General features: G+C 43.5%; 1 protein-coding gene across 1 annotated transcript in view; it reads left to right on the top strand.

Moving 5' to 3' along the window:
- The window catches only part of cntn4 (contactin 4), a 131,398-nt gene that overhangs the window by 100,581 nt on the left and 13,343 nt on the right, over positions 1–17,474 (top strand). The window contains exon 11 of the mRNA XM_070839447.1: positions 10,533–10,660. Coding sequence (XP_070695548.1) covers positions 10,533–10,660 — 128 coding nt within the window. The remainder of the gene's footprint in view (positions 1–10,532; positions 10,661–17,474) is intronic.

Below are 17,474 nucleotides of genomic sequence, written 5' to 3'. Positions count from 1 at the left end.
CCATATTTTTCTCATACCACTTGTCACAAATTGAGCTCAGATATACACTGTGAGGTCTCATTGAGCCTGCTTTTTACTTTTGCCAAACTATTGACACACACATTGAAGAGCGAGTGTGGCGCATGAATCAGTGAGCGTGAGAAATTACGATCGCAGGATGTTTGCAGGATGTTCTTTGACTCATTTCATGCCTGGAGCGCTTCTGAAATCATCTGCTTGGTGTGTTTATAGCTTTAAGTGGGGTCTGTTAATGTCTGAGCTGTAGGTGCGAGTTTAACACAACACGTTTTTGAGTGGCCCACTGAATTAAGGTGAGAAGTCATGGGAGGCCATCCGTCTGTGGCCTGGATGTTGATGAGGCCATTAGTCTGTAGAGAAAGCTGCGCTCGCTATAGCTGGATTGGCTAGAGTCTGGACCTGGAGTTATGATCTAGTGCTACGCTGGCCCTAATGCATATGATGCACCCCTCCTACACTGGCAGAGCAAATAAGCATGGCTGTCACGTAAATGAAGAGACGTCTCGCAGAGCGATCTCCATTTATAGGCCCATCTGCTCTGCCAGACGCACTCCAGAAAGAGTCAGTGTCAGGAGAACACCAACACTGTGCAAGAGGCACAGCAGAGAACTTTGCATTAATTTACTTATCGCATTTCTTCTTATCTTTCCTTGATGCCTTTGTTCTATTTCAAGGAGATTTTAATAAGAGTCTCATCAAACGTCTCATGGCTTGATTTTATGAAGACTTGGAATTAATAAGCGCTGTATGGAAACAGGTGTATTAATAATGGTGGTGATTAAATGATGTGTGTGAGCGGACGGCCAAGCACTGCCTTTCAGTCTCCTCGTTCACAGGCTGCATGCTGTTATACTTATTAAAAACATTATTTATCATGTTTAAATGTCACTTCACATTTTTTTCTCATCCGATCTCTAATTTCCTCATTTGCCTCTAATTGAACATCTGCTTGTGAAGTGGAGTCCTGACTCTCTGTGGAGGCTGGCAGTGCCAGGCCTGCATACAGAGAGCTTATGTGCCCAGAAAGACCTACTTCATAACTCTGCCTCGAGGAAAGCTTTCCTACCTGACGAGGCTGCCGTGGACAGCTGACTGGTGCTTTTCATTTTGTCTCTGCCTGCACCTCTCCACCCCGGTGGTATCTAAAAAACGCCACGTGAAGGAGTGCAGTCCCCCTCGCCTAAGAATGGGGGCAAACTGAGGATTAGTGCTCTGCTGCAGACAGCACCCAGTACTGTTCAGCCGTGCCGGCTAGCACTCACACACACACATCCGCATAGCAGATTAAATGTTTTATTTATCCAAACATGTCTGAGAGTTAGAGCTGCTCAGGAGGCGGAAATAATCTCATGGGTTGGTTTGAACCTTAGTGGCCAGAGTCCTGCATTTCTTTTGGAAGGAAGGTCTGAACACCAATCAAGCTAGCTGGTTACCTGAGTGATAATACAGCAGGTTAATAGAATATCCTATTTTTTTTTTTGTTATGTTCATCTTTGACCGTTAGCATCATGGAAGGTCGGCAGCTTACCTGAAAACCTATAGGCAAGGATGACTAATGTGAACATGAAGGGCTAACTAGCCCACCCAGGTGACTGGATATGGCTCGATTACATTTTGTTAACACCAAGTATTTTAGGCTTAGAAAAGCCTTGTCGTCCAGATACTAAAAGCTTTTCTCCTCCTTTGTTTTCTTATGCTGTGTGTCCGACCGTGGCCACTGGCTGCCCACATCACCTCACATGCATCACCAGTTTGATGTATGTGTGGCTCTGAGCAGGGGATGGGGGGAGCACCATGTATTGACACGCTGTGATCATCAGATACATTTGGATTAGACGAACAAGTAGCCTGTGATTCTCAAGACATAATTACAGGCATGTTTTCCAGACTTGTGCTCTGTACTCTGTATTACACACCAAATAAATGTTGGGAGTTGCACCATTTCTGGGGCAATTTGGCTGTTGGAAATTATTAATAATTATCAAAGATAGTTAATAATTATATTGATTAATGGGACTTAGTGTAATGTCCACCTCGATTGGGGCACCACCTCGAGGAAAAAGAGCCAATTTAACCGATTCAGTAAAATAACTAAACTATGTTTGGTGTTATGATTAACAATTCACTTAATAACTACCACATTGACAGCTAGTTTGTGGAGTTCTTGACAGGGTAGAGGTTGGCAGTATTCACTCTTGTAAAAGTTAGAAGAAGAGGATTTAAGCATGTGGATTAAAACATTTATTTAAACACAAGAAAGTCCAACATACAAACAATCTAACTATCAAACCAAACCAAACCTTTTACATAAAAGGATAAATACTGGTTGGATAAACTTACCCAGAAAAATGACTGTGGCTGTATGATGTCTGACTGCAGCTCCATCCTGTCTCCACATGCACAGTAAGGTGGACAGACACAGAGCAAGCTTTGTGACTTAGAGCCAGATTTACACTGGGAACCTTTAGTTCTATATTTATTGAACATACCGCTGATGCCTGTTTGACCTCTGGTAGGGTGATCAGTGGTGAAAGACACTGACACTGCATAGCTCTCAGACTACGCACCAACCAAACCAGAGACAGAAGTCTTGCTCACAGAGAGTTTTTCCTCTGAAATCTCACCAGAGGTGAGTAGTTGCAGGAAGAGGACGGTGGAAACGCAAGTGAGAGTTGGAGAGATGAGTTTGCTGTGTCAGAGTACACAAGGTGCAGCTTAGTATATTTCTGTGCTGTCAGACACTTAGAATAAAAGTCTGAGCACTTTCAGTGGACATCAATATACACACAAACAGGTCTGAGGTCTACAAATACCACAGTTCCCCTTTAAGACCTCAGATCATGTAAGCCTATGAATTTTCAATCACCCAACTGAAGATTTGCTTTATTAGCAGTTTTTCTTTCCGTGGAGAATGGGGGGGGTGGGGGGTGGTAGAAGTTGTTTCTGTGAAGAATCGGGTGCTGACTGACTAAACTCAAATAAATCTCAGAGCAGAGATAAAGTGAATTCTGAGATGTTTGCTGAGATTAGGTCAGAACCCTCTTTACCCGTCTGCATGCCATGTACTGCTCTCTGGGATTATTTTTATCTTGGAGACTGAGGCTGATATCATTTTTCAAAGTGAGAATCCGCCAGCGCAGCATGAGTAATCCATCTTGGTTCCTCTGACAATTTCCTGTGGAACATGTGTGTGCTCTTTATTCCTGAAGGGATACCTCAGCGCACGAGAAGAGATGAATATCTCTGGAAGGGGAATAGACCAGGAGAGCAATTTGTGATTAAAGGAATCCTGTGGAAGTACATACACAACCCTCTGTGCAGCCCAGGCAGATAACTCCCTCTCCTCGCAATGCAATTACCAACACAATCACATCATGTTCCACAGCAGGGAATTAAGACATTCTCAATCAGCCTGCGTCATTAACACACCTACCTATAAGAAAATTCACAAGAAAAGCTCGTTTCCATTGAGGTGTGTGTGTGTGTGTGTGACACAGAGAGAGAGAGAGAGAGAGAGCCTTAACAAGAAAAAGAGAGAATTGTTTGATTGTTATTTTTTCCATAAAAGGCTCTGATAACAATATTTTCCCACCTGGGGACATTATGTGATCCAGAGCACTTTTTCCCTTTACTGTTTAGGTGAGACCAGATACCAAAATGTGTTGTACATTTAATTTCATTTATATCATTTCATTTAATTTGAGGCTTAACTTTTCTTGTTATTTAGAAAATAAATCTATTGACCACTTCCTGGAATTGAACATCTAATATTCAGGTGGTGTAACAAACTGTGTAAGTGTACTATTCCTGCAGTATCTACCGAAACCCTAAATGAAAATCCTTGTTGTTGAGGCTATAGGGAAGAACTTGCCATTTCCCTTTATTGTAATACGCTGTGGAACAGCAGCAGTAGTGTGCATTTCATGGAGTGAGAGATTAATACTTGCAGCCCAGCAGCCCTGTGCCCCGTCCCCTGGCCGTGTTTTTATAAAGCAACAATATTGCCAAAGAAGCTTTAATGCTACTCAGTGCCCTGGAGACAAGTGTCACTGCACAGTGAACCAAAAGGAAAGTCATTTCAAGTGTTGCCTGCAACTTACTCCGCGGTTAATGCAGCCAAATAGAAAAAAAACATCACATGCCCCTGCTTTCAGTCGCAGAGCTTGCCTTTGTTGAGACTGAGTGCTTAGTGCGTGTCACTCATTCTTAATCATTTGCTCTGTCTTAAAGCAAGAGCTCCCTGCAACAGCGGTCACAGGGGCACTTGTTATGTTGTTGTCGAGCTTTGATTGACGTCTGCAAAAGATCCCTGTCAGACGGGCATTTTCTCTGTCTGATTGATGGTAATTGTCTGCAACGTACAGTGCTCTCATTCAGCTCAAACACTGGTGGGGTAAACTGAAATCGAGCTCCCTAATAACTTCCAACACTGAGGGAGTGATTTGTGCTGCTTTTTTGGCTACCAGACATGTTTAATGTGATCAGGCGCAGCGCGGACTCGCTGGTTTATTTAAAGCACAACTCCTACCTGTTTCTGTTTTTCGCCTGTTCTCCATCTCTCACCATCCTACCAGTTGTCATGTTGCTCGCAGTTCTCATGGGTCCTGCAGCATTATAGATAATCCAGAGGTTAAACCCAAAAGCATCCACAGCTCGTTAAATTTGGCGCATTGGTTGCTTCTCTACAGTGAGACATCAGTAGTTGGGTGTGACACATGCAGCGTATGTATGTCTGGTCATAGAGTCACAGAGTGTCATACAGTTTCCTGGTGCCGCAGTCCTTTAGGTCCACTTTTTGACCTCTTTGTTCGTTGCCTGCAGCCTCCTGTCTACGTAGGTGTGGGAAGTAAACAGTGGCTGAAGACTGAATTAAGAATTAAATAGTGTCATGACATGCTTTTTACATTTTTGGGGTCAGGTTTGCTTCAGTATTGGCTGTACTGAAGAGATGTGGACGCAGGTAAATAACACGGCTGTTAGCTTTACGGGTTTAAAGGTTTGCAGAACATTTGTCGAGATATCTCACTCAGAAACACAACCGTCTATCCCATGGTGGTCCTAGAGCAGACATGTCAAATGTGACAATTATATCCGGCCCGCAAGATAATTTCATGTGACTATTAAGAACGGCCCATCAGTAAACAGCACTCCCACCTCTCATACTACAAATCCCACAATGCACTGAACAGCTGCCCCGCTAGTCAGGACCCGTGCAGCAGCCCCTCCTCCTGCTGGTATAACAACACACCGATCAGCGGATCAATGCATCGTCAGCACCTTTATAGTGACACTTAAGCTAGCCCCCAAAATAAATGGCCCGCGACTTAGACTGTGTTTTAAATTTTTTTTAAACCCTTCTTTGATTGAGTTTGACACCCCTGTCCTAGAGGAATATTTGTAAAGATATCTGGAAGTCTGGCCAGCTGACCAGACCTATGTCACTAGTGTGGTTACTTGATGTATTTATCGTTTTTCTGCAAGGGGTTAGTGTTGGTTGACTCTGTTTCTGCTTTTAAATGTAGTTAGGCTCAGCGTCACATCTCCTCAGCATTAGTCATCTTCGATCACAGAGCCACGTGGTAAAGCTCTGACTTCTGCTTCAGCTCGTGATCCGTGTGACAAGGTGAGAGTCATTGGTACAGGTCTGAGTACAGCGAAAATCAATATCAATTACACCTATATGGGAGAATTGTCAAAACTGAATGCCCAGGTGGCCCTGTTTCCCCGTGTGAGCCAATCACTTTGTTGACTGAAGGAACAAAAAGTAGTAGTAATGAGGAACGTACCTGCCTTTTGGTCTCTAATTGACCGTTAACCTTGATGTTGATAAGTGCACAAGAAAAGAGCGCGCACATTTGTTCAGTCGTGATGCTGCTTAGGGCAGACATCTGAGAAGTTGCACCACAGTTGCATCGCGCTCGGCAGGCTTTAGCGTCCTGGGTCCGCGCTGCACAGCTGGGCTTGATTTATGCAGCCGACAAGGCCGTTTCTCTCCAGCGCAGCACACAGTGGGGAACCTTAGAAGAGACAGCCCTTCAATTTATCTCAGACAGCCCCCCCCTCCACCCCCTACACTTCAGGGTTTTTAAAGCAGCCAAGAGCATAGATCAACACCTGAAGTTAGGTCCCGCCCCTTGTCCCGGCTCAGAGGATATGGTGACCTCGCCTCTTTCTCCGTACACTCGCCGCATTACAGCCTCCTGCCTCCAGCGCTGTTAGCAACACTGACGTTTTGATACAATTATGATTAGAAACATCCCCTGCAGGTAGGTCGACGATGGTCAGTGTGGGTCGGAAATAGTAACGCACTCGCACCTCACCTTATCTGTGAGCTTACCGCGGTGGGCAAACACAATATCAAACACATCCCCTGCAGCTCTTTTTTCACTCTTACTTTTCCCATTTAGGGGACTGCTATTTGGAAGTGAATGTCTGCCGCAGTGGTGAGCTGAGCAAGCGGTGTGTGCACTGAGGCAATAATCGTGTGTATATAGAAGGCCTTAGCTGAGACTAATTATTTGGTGAAATCGCCATAAGCTTGTGACGATCTCTCTTCCTGTGGTCTCACGGCTGAGTGGTTCCACTGATAGAATCTTAACCCCTATTTTCACAAGCCTGTTTTATTTACCCTGTTAATTAAGTCGAGACGGATACAGGCCTGCACCCCGTAGTCACGCTACCAGTCAGCCATGGCGCCTCGGCACCACTAAGTATTCATGAATGGCCCCGTATTGTCCGTATGTTGAATTTTCACGAGTGTGCTGCTATTCTTCGACGGCATTAGCGAGTTAGCGTATTTATGCAGAAAGCAAACTGACATGATTTCATTACTTCAGCACGCTGCCATTAGAAAGCAGCTCTACATTCCAGGCCCACACTTAGTTCAAAGCCGCCGCTCCCAACGCACAATTTTCTTGCCTTTATTTGCGACTCATTATTTGGATTGTGACAGTTTCATCTCACAATGTAGAATTTATCAAACAGATCAAAGACAAAATGCGTCTGAATGAAACATCAAAACAAGGCTTTCAAGTGCCTTTTTGATTGTGAGGAAGCTTACAAAAAAGGCAACGCCTGCATCTGTTAACAGTGTCTCAAAGAGAATGTAAGGAAATAACAAAAACAGGCTTTTACTTTGGAACAGGCTGTTGCCTGCGATTTCCACTTCACAGTACCCACGATAGCTGCTCTGTGACTGATGTTATTTGTCTCTTTCATCTTGTCACAGAGCAGGGAGGATCAACACTGTGCAGCCCCCGTCCACAGAGGCTTGATCTCAGCCAAAATACACACCTGTGTGTTTTTTAGGATTACACGAGTGCATTTGGCCATCTCACCGTGTTCAAAATAATCGCCTCCTTTTAGGAGAATTATTGCTGTGTCCATTAGCGCTGTGTGAGGCCGGGATGAAAGGAGTGGCACTTCGTGTTCATGTCACCTGTGAATTATTGATACCTGCCCCTCCGCTGGCTTCTCTCGGGATGGAGGTGGGAAACGTCTCTTCACATAATGGGCACATCGCACGGACATGTTGTTGGGGGGCCCGTGGCAGAGAGGAGGGAAGGCAGGAGCAAAACTGAAATGTGTTAATAGTAAGCCTCCATCTCTTATTCACCGCTGCTGTGCCGCAGGTTGACTTCTACTGTATTTGACCTCATCTGCCTCATCTTCCATTAGCTTCAGACTGAAATGACGAACACTTGTGCAGACAGCTGGTCTGCTCCTCTTTCTGTAATATCGCTGAGAGGAAAGTGCTTCTCTGGGCTTCATATAAAGCTTCAAAAACGGCGATGCGGTGAGCGGCTGAGAAAACTCTGGGCTCCGCAGGAGGGCTGCTGAGGGTTTAACTCACTATAAGAGCCATTGTGCTCACATGCGCCACCACTTGTTTGCTCTCCGCAGAGCCTCCTCTTACAAGATGCATGGCACTCAAGTCACATGGTAGCTTTTTTGTCCCTGAGGATGCAGGGATTGTGGAGGTACAGAGCGCAATGCACAAATGCAGGTATTTAGTTATGCCGAGGTATCGCCGTGAGCCTTGTGCTGGTTGACTTGAACTAGGTCAGAGCTTGTTCTAGTTAACATAATCTGTTTTCCCCTTTGTTTCTTACTCTCACCGATTGCAAAAGAGGCCACTTGTCAGTTGATAATATATGATTCAGTAATGCATAACTCTCACCTTTATTTTCCTGTAGATAACACACGTCATCAGACAAACGCTGTTACACAGGGTGCCAGCAGTGCTGTGCAATGAATGTATAGGAGTTGTTTTAATTGTGCTTACTCTACTCAGGCTTACGGTCAGTTGTTGGACTGTGAGGCATTTAATGGGTCATTTTCCTCAAATTTATCGGCCTCTGGCTTCGTTGTCATTAACTGTGGACCATCCCACACAGCGATATGCCCCTCATGTAACTGATGGCGATTGCCGGCTACTTTGCATTCAGCACTTTCCTCTCACCCCGATATAAACCAAGAAGTCTCCACTCAGCAGCACCATGTGGTTTTAGAAGCAGATTCTCTTACACCAACTGTCTCTGCACTTTCTTATCACATCCACCACTCCAAAGAGTCCCTATGTAGACAGTGAAGCGGTGGTGGGGGGGGGGGGGGGGAATATAACACTGTGTCACACTGTATCAACCACATTTCACAAGTACATTCAGTTAAACGCATCACTGGTGCAAACAAGAAAACACTCTGCTCAGATCTCAGCTGATGAACTGCTCCCTGTGTCATGTGTCATTTAGACTTGGGGCATGGCTATTAAACTTCTCTGCGTTTCAGCTCAGACCGCATCGTCAATTATCCCGAACTGTCAAATAGTTGTTTTGAATCAATCAAAAGCAGCGGAGAAATACGGTGAAGCTGATGCGAGGCAGTGACACCAGTCTAGATACAGGCTCTGTGTGCTGTTGAACTGTTAATTAATGCAGTCGTGGAGTAAGTATTTGAATACAGAGGGGGGTAGATTGTTTTAATTGGTGCTTGACAGTGAATGCAGAGGCTGAAAGAAACAGCCAATCATCTGTCAGCTGAATGGGTTTCAAGCTTCCTTTCATTCCCCAATAACGTTACTGTAAAAATATGATACTGGTTTAAAAAAGGGTTTCTGACACCTTGAAGCAGCTATCCATGGTCTTATATTAACAATGGATTCCATGAGTACTTGTATGTAAAAGGGGGAACCTCAAGGGAATAGTGGACTTGTATTCGCCAGGTGGCCAAAAACACGACTCCAAATGAAAGACAATGTTCCTCCCCATCTGCTTGATGTGTAAATATGCAGCTGTAAAGCAACTGGTGTTAGCAGACAGTGGGCTATTTACACAGCCAGAGACACAAAGCAGCATCATCGTTCATTTGGAATTTTGTCTCTGCCTACATAATGAATCATTTTGTAGCTCTGCTTTGTTCTCCACCAACTCCTCAGACAAATATCAGTTTTTTGAGCTGCTGCGGGCTGCATTATGCTCACCAGCTGGTCTCTCACTTTGTCTGTCTGCCAATCAGTGGGTTTATTGGAGCTTTTTCATTGAGAGCAGATGCCTACAGATGAGAGCGATGAGACTGAAGCATAATAAAAGAGTACAGGTGTGGGCCGTAAAGCCGAAGCAATGGGTTGAGAGATGTTAAAACGCTCTGTAAAGCTGAGGGGGACTGCAGAGGTGGCTGATTGTTCTTTGTGGGTTTGTCACTGTGTGAGTGACGTCTTCCACATTGCACCTCGTCATTTCATTCATTGTTTACATGAAAAATATCGACTGGTGCAGCTTTAAGTGTTAATGTTCCTGGAATAAGGCACACGTGCCTGTCTGTAAGTAAAGAAGTGCCATTAAACAGAATCCCCTCTGCCGCTGTGGGTCATTCTTCAGTTTGCTTGCATCTGTAAAAGCCTCGCTGCCGTCTAAGAGTGGTTGAATGTGTTCGCACTGACTCCTTTGACTCTGTTCATAGGTGAACAGAGCAATTTAGTGGCCACACATCATTGTACCCCTCTCACAATCAGGCTGACGTCGTTCTATACTTACAGTTTGCAGATTCAGCAGAGCATTTCAGATAATTAAAATTCAGCGTACTTTGATGAGCTGGTCCACCCTTGATTTCCCACAGTACCTTGCTTTCAAGGGCACAATTTCCATTTGTGCTTGTTGTTTAGAAAATGTCAAGTTTTGTTAAGGCTTTTTGACCTTTTTTGAAGCACTTGTGGCCATTGTATAAAGGGCATAAAGCCACTGTTGTCCTAGATAGCTTGAAGTCATGTGCTGAATTAATCACCCCTGAAAATGCAATCCTATTTTTCGTCGTTGTCATCTGCGAAGGAGCAGAACTTAATTAGAGAAGCTGAGAAATGTTCTCTGCTCTGTGTTAGTCACTTATCTTTGCTGCTATGTCAACCCCATGTTGCACAGTTAAACATTTAAGATGTAATGCATGTGCATGCAGCATTTGTTACAAATATTACAAGCTGATACTGCAGCAGTGATATGGATTACTTGCTTTTCTAACTACAGGGTCTCCATTCTGGACAACGGCAACCTTCGGATATGGAATGCAACCAAATCAGATGCGGGTCTCTACACCTGTGTGGCAAGGAACCAGTTTGGCGTGGCAAGCAGCACAGGCAGCATCACAGTTAAAGGTATTTCCTGTTCCTTCTTTACATTTCATCACTGTCTATTTTGCAGTTCAGTCAGCAGGGACCCTGACCAATAAAGTACCAGACACCTTTTTCAAATGCATGTTTTTCAGTCTGACAGCACGCAGAGCTGCCTGATATTTCATTCTGCTGCTTGAAAAATGAACTTGAAGTATTCAATTTCATAAATAAAACATGACAAACATAGAGAAGAAGAACACCGATTTGTGAAGCCTCCAACCACCTCACGCTCACCTTCTTTTCACAAGTCATGAGGAGCGGGCCTTTTTCTCTGTGCTGTCATCACCAGAGAGACAGACACACCCCGGTTGCTATGTGTGTTTGCAGAGGTGTTGAAACCATTCAGCTCACTGCCTCTGTGCCTCCACTACTGTCACAGGATGCAGTGGAAAAATTACAACAACCAAAAAAAAAGGCCTAGAGTTCCTCGATAATCTGGCCTGAGGGCTGTGCTTCTGCTCTGCTGCTGTGACTTATTATATCTCACAAGAGAGAGAAAGAACCTTTTTCCCATTTTGGACACATTTTGTTGACTCAGCACATAGATGAGCCCACCGCATCAAGGACACACACGTGGTGTCACTAAGAGTGTTAATATTTCAAATGTTGCTGCAACTGACCTTGCTGTATCAGATCCCTTCTGTGTTTAATGTGACAGGTCTATTACTTCTGAAGACTACACAAAATAAACAAATGTTAAAAAGTGGTGAGTCATAGAAAATAGCGGTGCACTGTTCATGGAAGCTACCTCCTCTGTCAGTGATCCTCCAGGATGGAATTAATGTCACAGGTTAGATAATCCTCTGGCAAAAAAAAAAGCTCCATAGAGAAATGCCAAATCACTACTGACTCAAAGCTGAGCATAGACGGCGACAAATAGAACTTCAGAATCACTTTGACATATTTAAAGAGAAACTCATTCACAGTTTAAAACAGAGAAGGACTAAGTAATGCCTTTGTAGCACCATTAGCACTTTCCACTGAGAAATATAATCAGTTTGTTGACTAAGTAATTCCCATCTACAAGTGTGTGGAAGGAATATGGTAAAAATAACAAGATTGGATGCCATTGACTTGAGAACCTTTGTTCAAGTTGTGCAGCATCTTAAGCAGTCTGCCTGTTGTCTGGATGCTCTACCAACAAGCTCCTTGAAAAATGTTTCAGTGGTGTGGCGACAGATTTACTGCAGATAGACAGTAGCTCCCTGTCGTCAGGTAATTTTCTTGAAGAAAACTGCAGTCATCAAGTCTGTGATTACCAGACCAGAGTCAGACATTTCCTTTCTACGTTAAACAGGTGTCTACCGGCAACTAAATAACTTTGTAACCTCAAATGAAAGGAAGATTTAATTAGTTTCAACGTTGACTTTGGCAACACCATAGTTCTGAGACAGCTCTCATTAATGTTTTGAATGATATGATTAGAAACTCACTCATATTATTATGATTGTTACTATACAAAGCAATCATATCAATTATCAAGATTATGCAGATGATACCCAAATTTACATTTCTCTGTCAGAGAGCGACTGCAGTGCCATATATTCTCTCTCGGATAATAAACAATTACAAGTTTCAAAGGCTGTCAATCGATTTGAAAAATTACTTCTTAATCGCACAATTTTTTGTAATTCATTGCTTTTTGCCCTTGAGACTGAGGATTGCAATAATGGATATTCAAATGTAGAATCACATAAATAATGTGGAATCAACACAAAGGAAATATCTTCAAACACAAATATTAATGTTTAACAACGCTGAACACAGATTCTCTCCTGTGAACTACAGATTTCACTTTAAACCATCAAGGCTTCAACACTGACTGTGGGCCTGAAAGGCAGATCTCTGATCAGCACTGACAGACAATAATAACCAATCCAGACCTGTAATGTCAGAGTGCCAGGTTAGCTTCTAAACCATTAAGGCCATTAACATTAGACATCATGGTCTCTACAGACAGACTGAAACAGACCACTGGACATCTGTAGGGCTGCAGGTCTGTCTGCTGCCTCTGATTCCTCAGTCCTCTGACTCTACAGCTTTCACACACGTAGGCTGAATGAACACACACACACACACACACACGCACACCAAAACAAACTGGGATGCACAGGATATAGTGCCTTTCATGAAACCCAAGGACGCTTTACAAAGTACAAATAAGCAAAAAAGCAAGAGCAGGAGCAGAGTCAGGAGCTGGAGTTATCTGTTATTTTTTTCAGCTACATTGCGAATTAGCTGTGTCGGAATACACTCATTGGGTTTGGAAAATGAAAATGAAGTGTTGGGTTTAGATTAAGAAATATGAATGAAAGCGTTGCTGCCAACAAAACATGGAAGTAAAGAAAAAGCAGCTGCGTTAATCACATGTGTTAAATATTTCAAATTAATAACAAAAATGAAGACATTCACATTGATAGTTTCTGAATGTTCTCCAGCTAGACGCAGACAAAACTGAGATAACTGTCTTTGGCTAGAGGGCTCCTCCCAGGTCACCAGGCTGCTCCCAGCATGGAGGAGCAGCATTTCGTTGCTGTGCACAACCGAGAGGGAACAAACTTCCAAGACATGAGACCAACTCTGGCCGTCTTCAAATCTAGGTCGAAAACGTGAATGTTCTGACTGAACTGCTCATGTACTCATCATGAACCATCGTGCTCTCCTATCCTGAATTTATATCTCATTTCTTAACATTTTAATTTCCTACACAAAGGTTTTCTATTCTTTTAATTTGCATTTTACTGTTGTATGCTGTTTTTACTTTCTTTCAGCACTTTAATGGATTATGTAAAGCACTTTCAAATGCTTTTGTGTATGAAATGCTCCTTCTCTGTCCTGCCCGGCCTCCATTGAAAATAAATGTGAGCTGAGTGGCTTTATTCTGTGCATGCTGCTGTTTTTCTGTCCTATTTCCACAGGGGATTGTGTTCTCACCTCCTGTGGTTTCTGAGGGATTTGCAGACATATGCAGTGAACTATACCCTCGCTGTGACCCCTTTTTCACAGAGGTTGCACAGTTCATTTGTGTAATTGTTATGTGTTGTGCCTTGACCTTCCTTGTTGGCTGGCTTGTATAGATTTATAGAATTATTGATCTTCAGTATAGTGGCCTTAGGGAGAAAAGTTCATGCCTCATATTTCAAAAGGTTTCGTATAGATTTACATGTACATTTGAACAGATTATTGGATTCTTTGCATCAAATCTTCTACATAAATCAGCTGGCAGCCACTGGATGTCCTTAGTTTCACTACAGGCAGCATATTCCAAAGTGTTAAGGCAAAACCCTGGGGGCTAAGAGAGAACACGAGCCAGTGTAACCAAACAGAAACGATGGTGAATATATACAGGAAATATTTTTAGTCTGAGTCAGTTTGGTCACATGTGTTAAATATGTGAGGAGGCATTGGTGTGTCTGTTTCTTCAGACTGGGATGTCAGCAGCCTTCAGACCTTTCACCTGCATGAATTCCACATTTTTAAAAAGATTCCTTGGACTGTACGGTGGTGGGGGGGGCACTCTCTGAAGTAAAATCCTTTTTTCATAAAGTCTCAGAGACGGAGCATCTCTCTCCTCCTCTGTACCTCATGATTTTTCCATCTACTTAACTGCTTTTCTTCTACAAGTTAGCAATGTGTGAAATCCTGTGCAGTGACAACAGCTGCTAAAATTAGATTAAAAATGAATGCTGAAAAAATAACATTTGTTTTGTTCTCCAATTTTACAAGCAGTTCCTATAGAAGGTGAATTAATTTTCAGCCCTACAGGCAATAGCGTTATTGAATTCTTTGAAAAACACTGATTAGGGTCAACATAGCACTGACTAGGTACCATCAAGAGGAATGTCCTGTATTCTATCGGTACAGTAATTCCCTTTTCATCAGAAAAAACACCTCATAATGGAATCTTTAAAAACTCTAGACCAGCTTTTTCTTCTGTAAATCACTATCAAGGCATGTTTCCCTTTTCTGTTGAATTATAAAAGACAGATTTCATACATTATGGATGCCTGAATGTCAGCTCAAGGATGTGGGGAGAGCTTGGAGTGCACCTTGCCGCTGAATCTCACTCTCACTCCCACTGAAGACTCTGCCTTTCTACAAGACTAATCAGTTACCTTTGCATAATTGAAGTGAAGAAATTAACAGTGTAAAATGTCAGTGTATTTGTATTTTTGCATGCAAACCTGTTAATTGCTGTGCAATTTTAAGAGCAGAGCTCGACTTGGAGGCATAATGAAACAGCATTGCTACACTCTGCCAGACACACTCTCCACTCTCCTTTTACTCATTTATCACACAGTGTGAAATGAAAATGGTACAGAGCCCCCCAGCCAATCAGTGTGTGTGTGTGTGTGTGTGTGGGGGGGGGGGGGGGGGGGGGGGGGGGGGGGGGGGAGCTGCCGCCACTCTCTCTGTAGGTCCAGGTTGATGGCCTATATGTGATTTTCCAATCAAGCTGTAAGGAAACGCAGCCGTCCACGTATGTCTTCTCAACATAAATTGACGGCACCGTTATCCACTTATTATTCTTGTGAAAGGGAGTGTGGGTTTTATTCTCTCACTCGCCTCCTTTCCATCATCATATGTTAAAGCTGTTTTCTGCAGTTGATGTACAAATGTTCCTGTATATGATCTCGTGCTTTTCTGTCACAACCAATATTGTTTGGAAAATGGGATGGGGTAATTTCCATGCACTATTTCATTGAGGATTGGAAACCTGTTTAGCGGGGAGAAATTTGTGTTGCGGGAGCAGCCCTTATGGGAGATGACAGTGGTTTATTCAAATTGACTTTGGTGATATGAATGCTGAAAAATACCTGTCAAAAAGTGTTCAGCGTCTCCTGCTGTGAGTGAGCCACCTAGCAAACAGCAGAGGAGCAGTCACAACAGATGAGCCCTGTTAATGTCCCCATTATTCCAACACTGGGGAGGTATTAGCAGATTAATTGCACTTGATTATAGCCGTGCTCTCTGAATTTTGATTACAGTGGAGATGAGCCGATGCAATTAGGGATGCCTCCGATCATTACAGATGGTCAGTGAACTCAAAACTTCTGAGATCACACTGTGTGCACTTCTGTTTGCCTCTGCAAACCCTGAAGGTAATCCATCTCTCCAGCCACAGACTGGATATGAAGATGAACGACACGTCTCTGCTTCCTCCCTCTGTACAAACAAGCAGCCAAAACGCCTGGGCTGATACGGCCGCCGCCATCTTGTGCTGGTGACGTCGTTTGGAGCCACGTCACTCCCGTTAATAGCATCAAATAGCTAATTATAACCTAACTGATCAGAAATATGGACAATCGAACGCACATCAGCGTGATAGCAACTACCTACAATTACAGGAACCATCTTTGGGAAGAATGTATCTGACATCTTTTAGTTTATGACGAATACTGCAGCCAGCCACTAGGGGGCGATCCAGGCGTTTTGGCTAACTTACAAAATAACGAGGTTCAAATCTGTGGTTTTGAGTGAAACCATAAAATCTGCCACACACATTCACGGCCCCCTCTGGCGCCATCATCGGGTCAAATTCAATGTTAGTAAGCTAACAGGCTAACTTTCTCACCTCCACACACCTGGCCAGTCGCTGCACAGAGTGGCTGTCAATGTTGGAGTACAATGGCCCTCTAGGCTTCTCAAACAAAAAAGACTTGGACACTATCTCCATGATGGCACTAGTCATTGCTTTTGTCATGTTTGGGCTTTTGGAATGAAAGCCATAGATGTAAAAACATGACAGTTTTATACTGAACTCTAGGAGGTAACCTTTTAGTCTCTGCTGACTGCCAGCAAATATGTGAGATAAATGCGATGGGTGACTCTTGACAGCCACATAGAAAAATAATGCGCAGCCATCTGTCAGTGATCACCAGCAGGTTGCTACAGATGTGCCACTGCACAGCTTGTGAATCCAGTATTCGGTGAATCTTGTCCGTTTCTGTACACAAGGCTTTCCAGCTATTGAAGCTCGTCCTTGAAATACCTTTGATCTGTTTACTAGAAAATAAGTGACATTCAGAAAAGTGTGTGCGAGGAGTTTAGGTTGTCCTGATGAAAGCATTCTTCTTGGTTTATTCATTTGAAAAGCAAGGAGAGGACGAATTAGTGGATGAATGATTTCTTTTGATGATGTCACCTCACTTTTGTACCAAAATGACCCGAGAAGAGCTTGTTCAGTAATATTGAATGCAACACATAATTTGCTAAATACCTGATGTGGACTTTAGCCCTACGTGCCAGATTCTGTACAGCTCTCTTAGAAAAGGAAAAAGTTCACTTTAGAAAAGTTGTGTTTGTGTTGAACCTGCAGATCCTCTGCATGAGTCTCGATTTGATGGTGATGGTGAGGGTGATGGTGAGGGTGAGGGTGAGGGTGAGGCTCTGCTCTGTTGTTCTTTGTTGTCAAACCCCTGCATCACACCCCCCCCCTGCAAACCTACATTGCTCAACTTACTACAGAGTGTGTATGCACACAAGGAGAATACACTACACTACACTAAATTTCTCTACCTACCTACCTACTGCTGTTTGTGGTAACACTGGTTGAAGTGTCCATGTGCAGCCTGTCAGAGCCTCAGAGAGGAGCAGGGAGTCGTTTGGTAACCGGCAGCTCGCTCTGCTTTCTGCTCCACCATATGTTATTGTTGCACAGTGTCTCTGAGTGCCCCCGCTGTGAGGCCGTGTCAGTAAGTCATCTGTTTGCCTCACACACCTCCTTCACTTCCTCTTCCCTAAAATATCAGGCAGTGCTCTGATTGTTGTTGTCCAAGCTGATGTTGTTGTATGT

Source organism: Pempheris klunzingeri, chromosome 2, assembly GCF_042242105.1.
Source record: "Pempheris klunzingeri isolate RE-2024b chromosome 2, fPemKlu1.hap1, whole genome shotgun sequence".
Classification (NCBI taxonomy): Eukaryota; Metazoa; Chordata; class Actinopteri; order Acropomatiformes; family Pempheridae; genus Pempheris; species Pempheris klunzingeri.
This window is presented reverse-complemented; position numbering and strand designations above follow the sequence as displayed.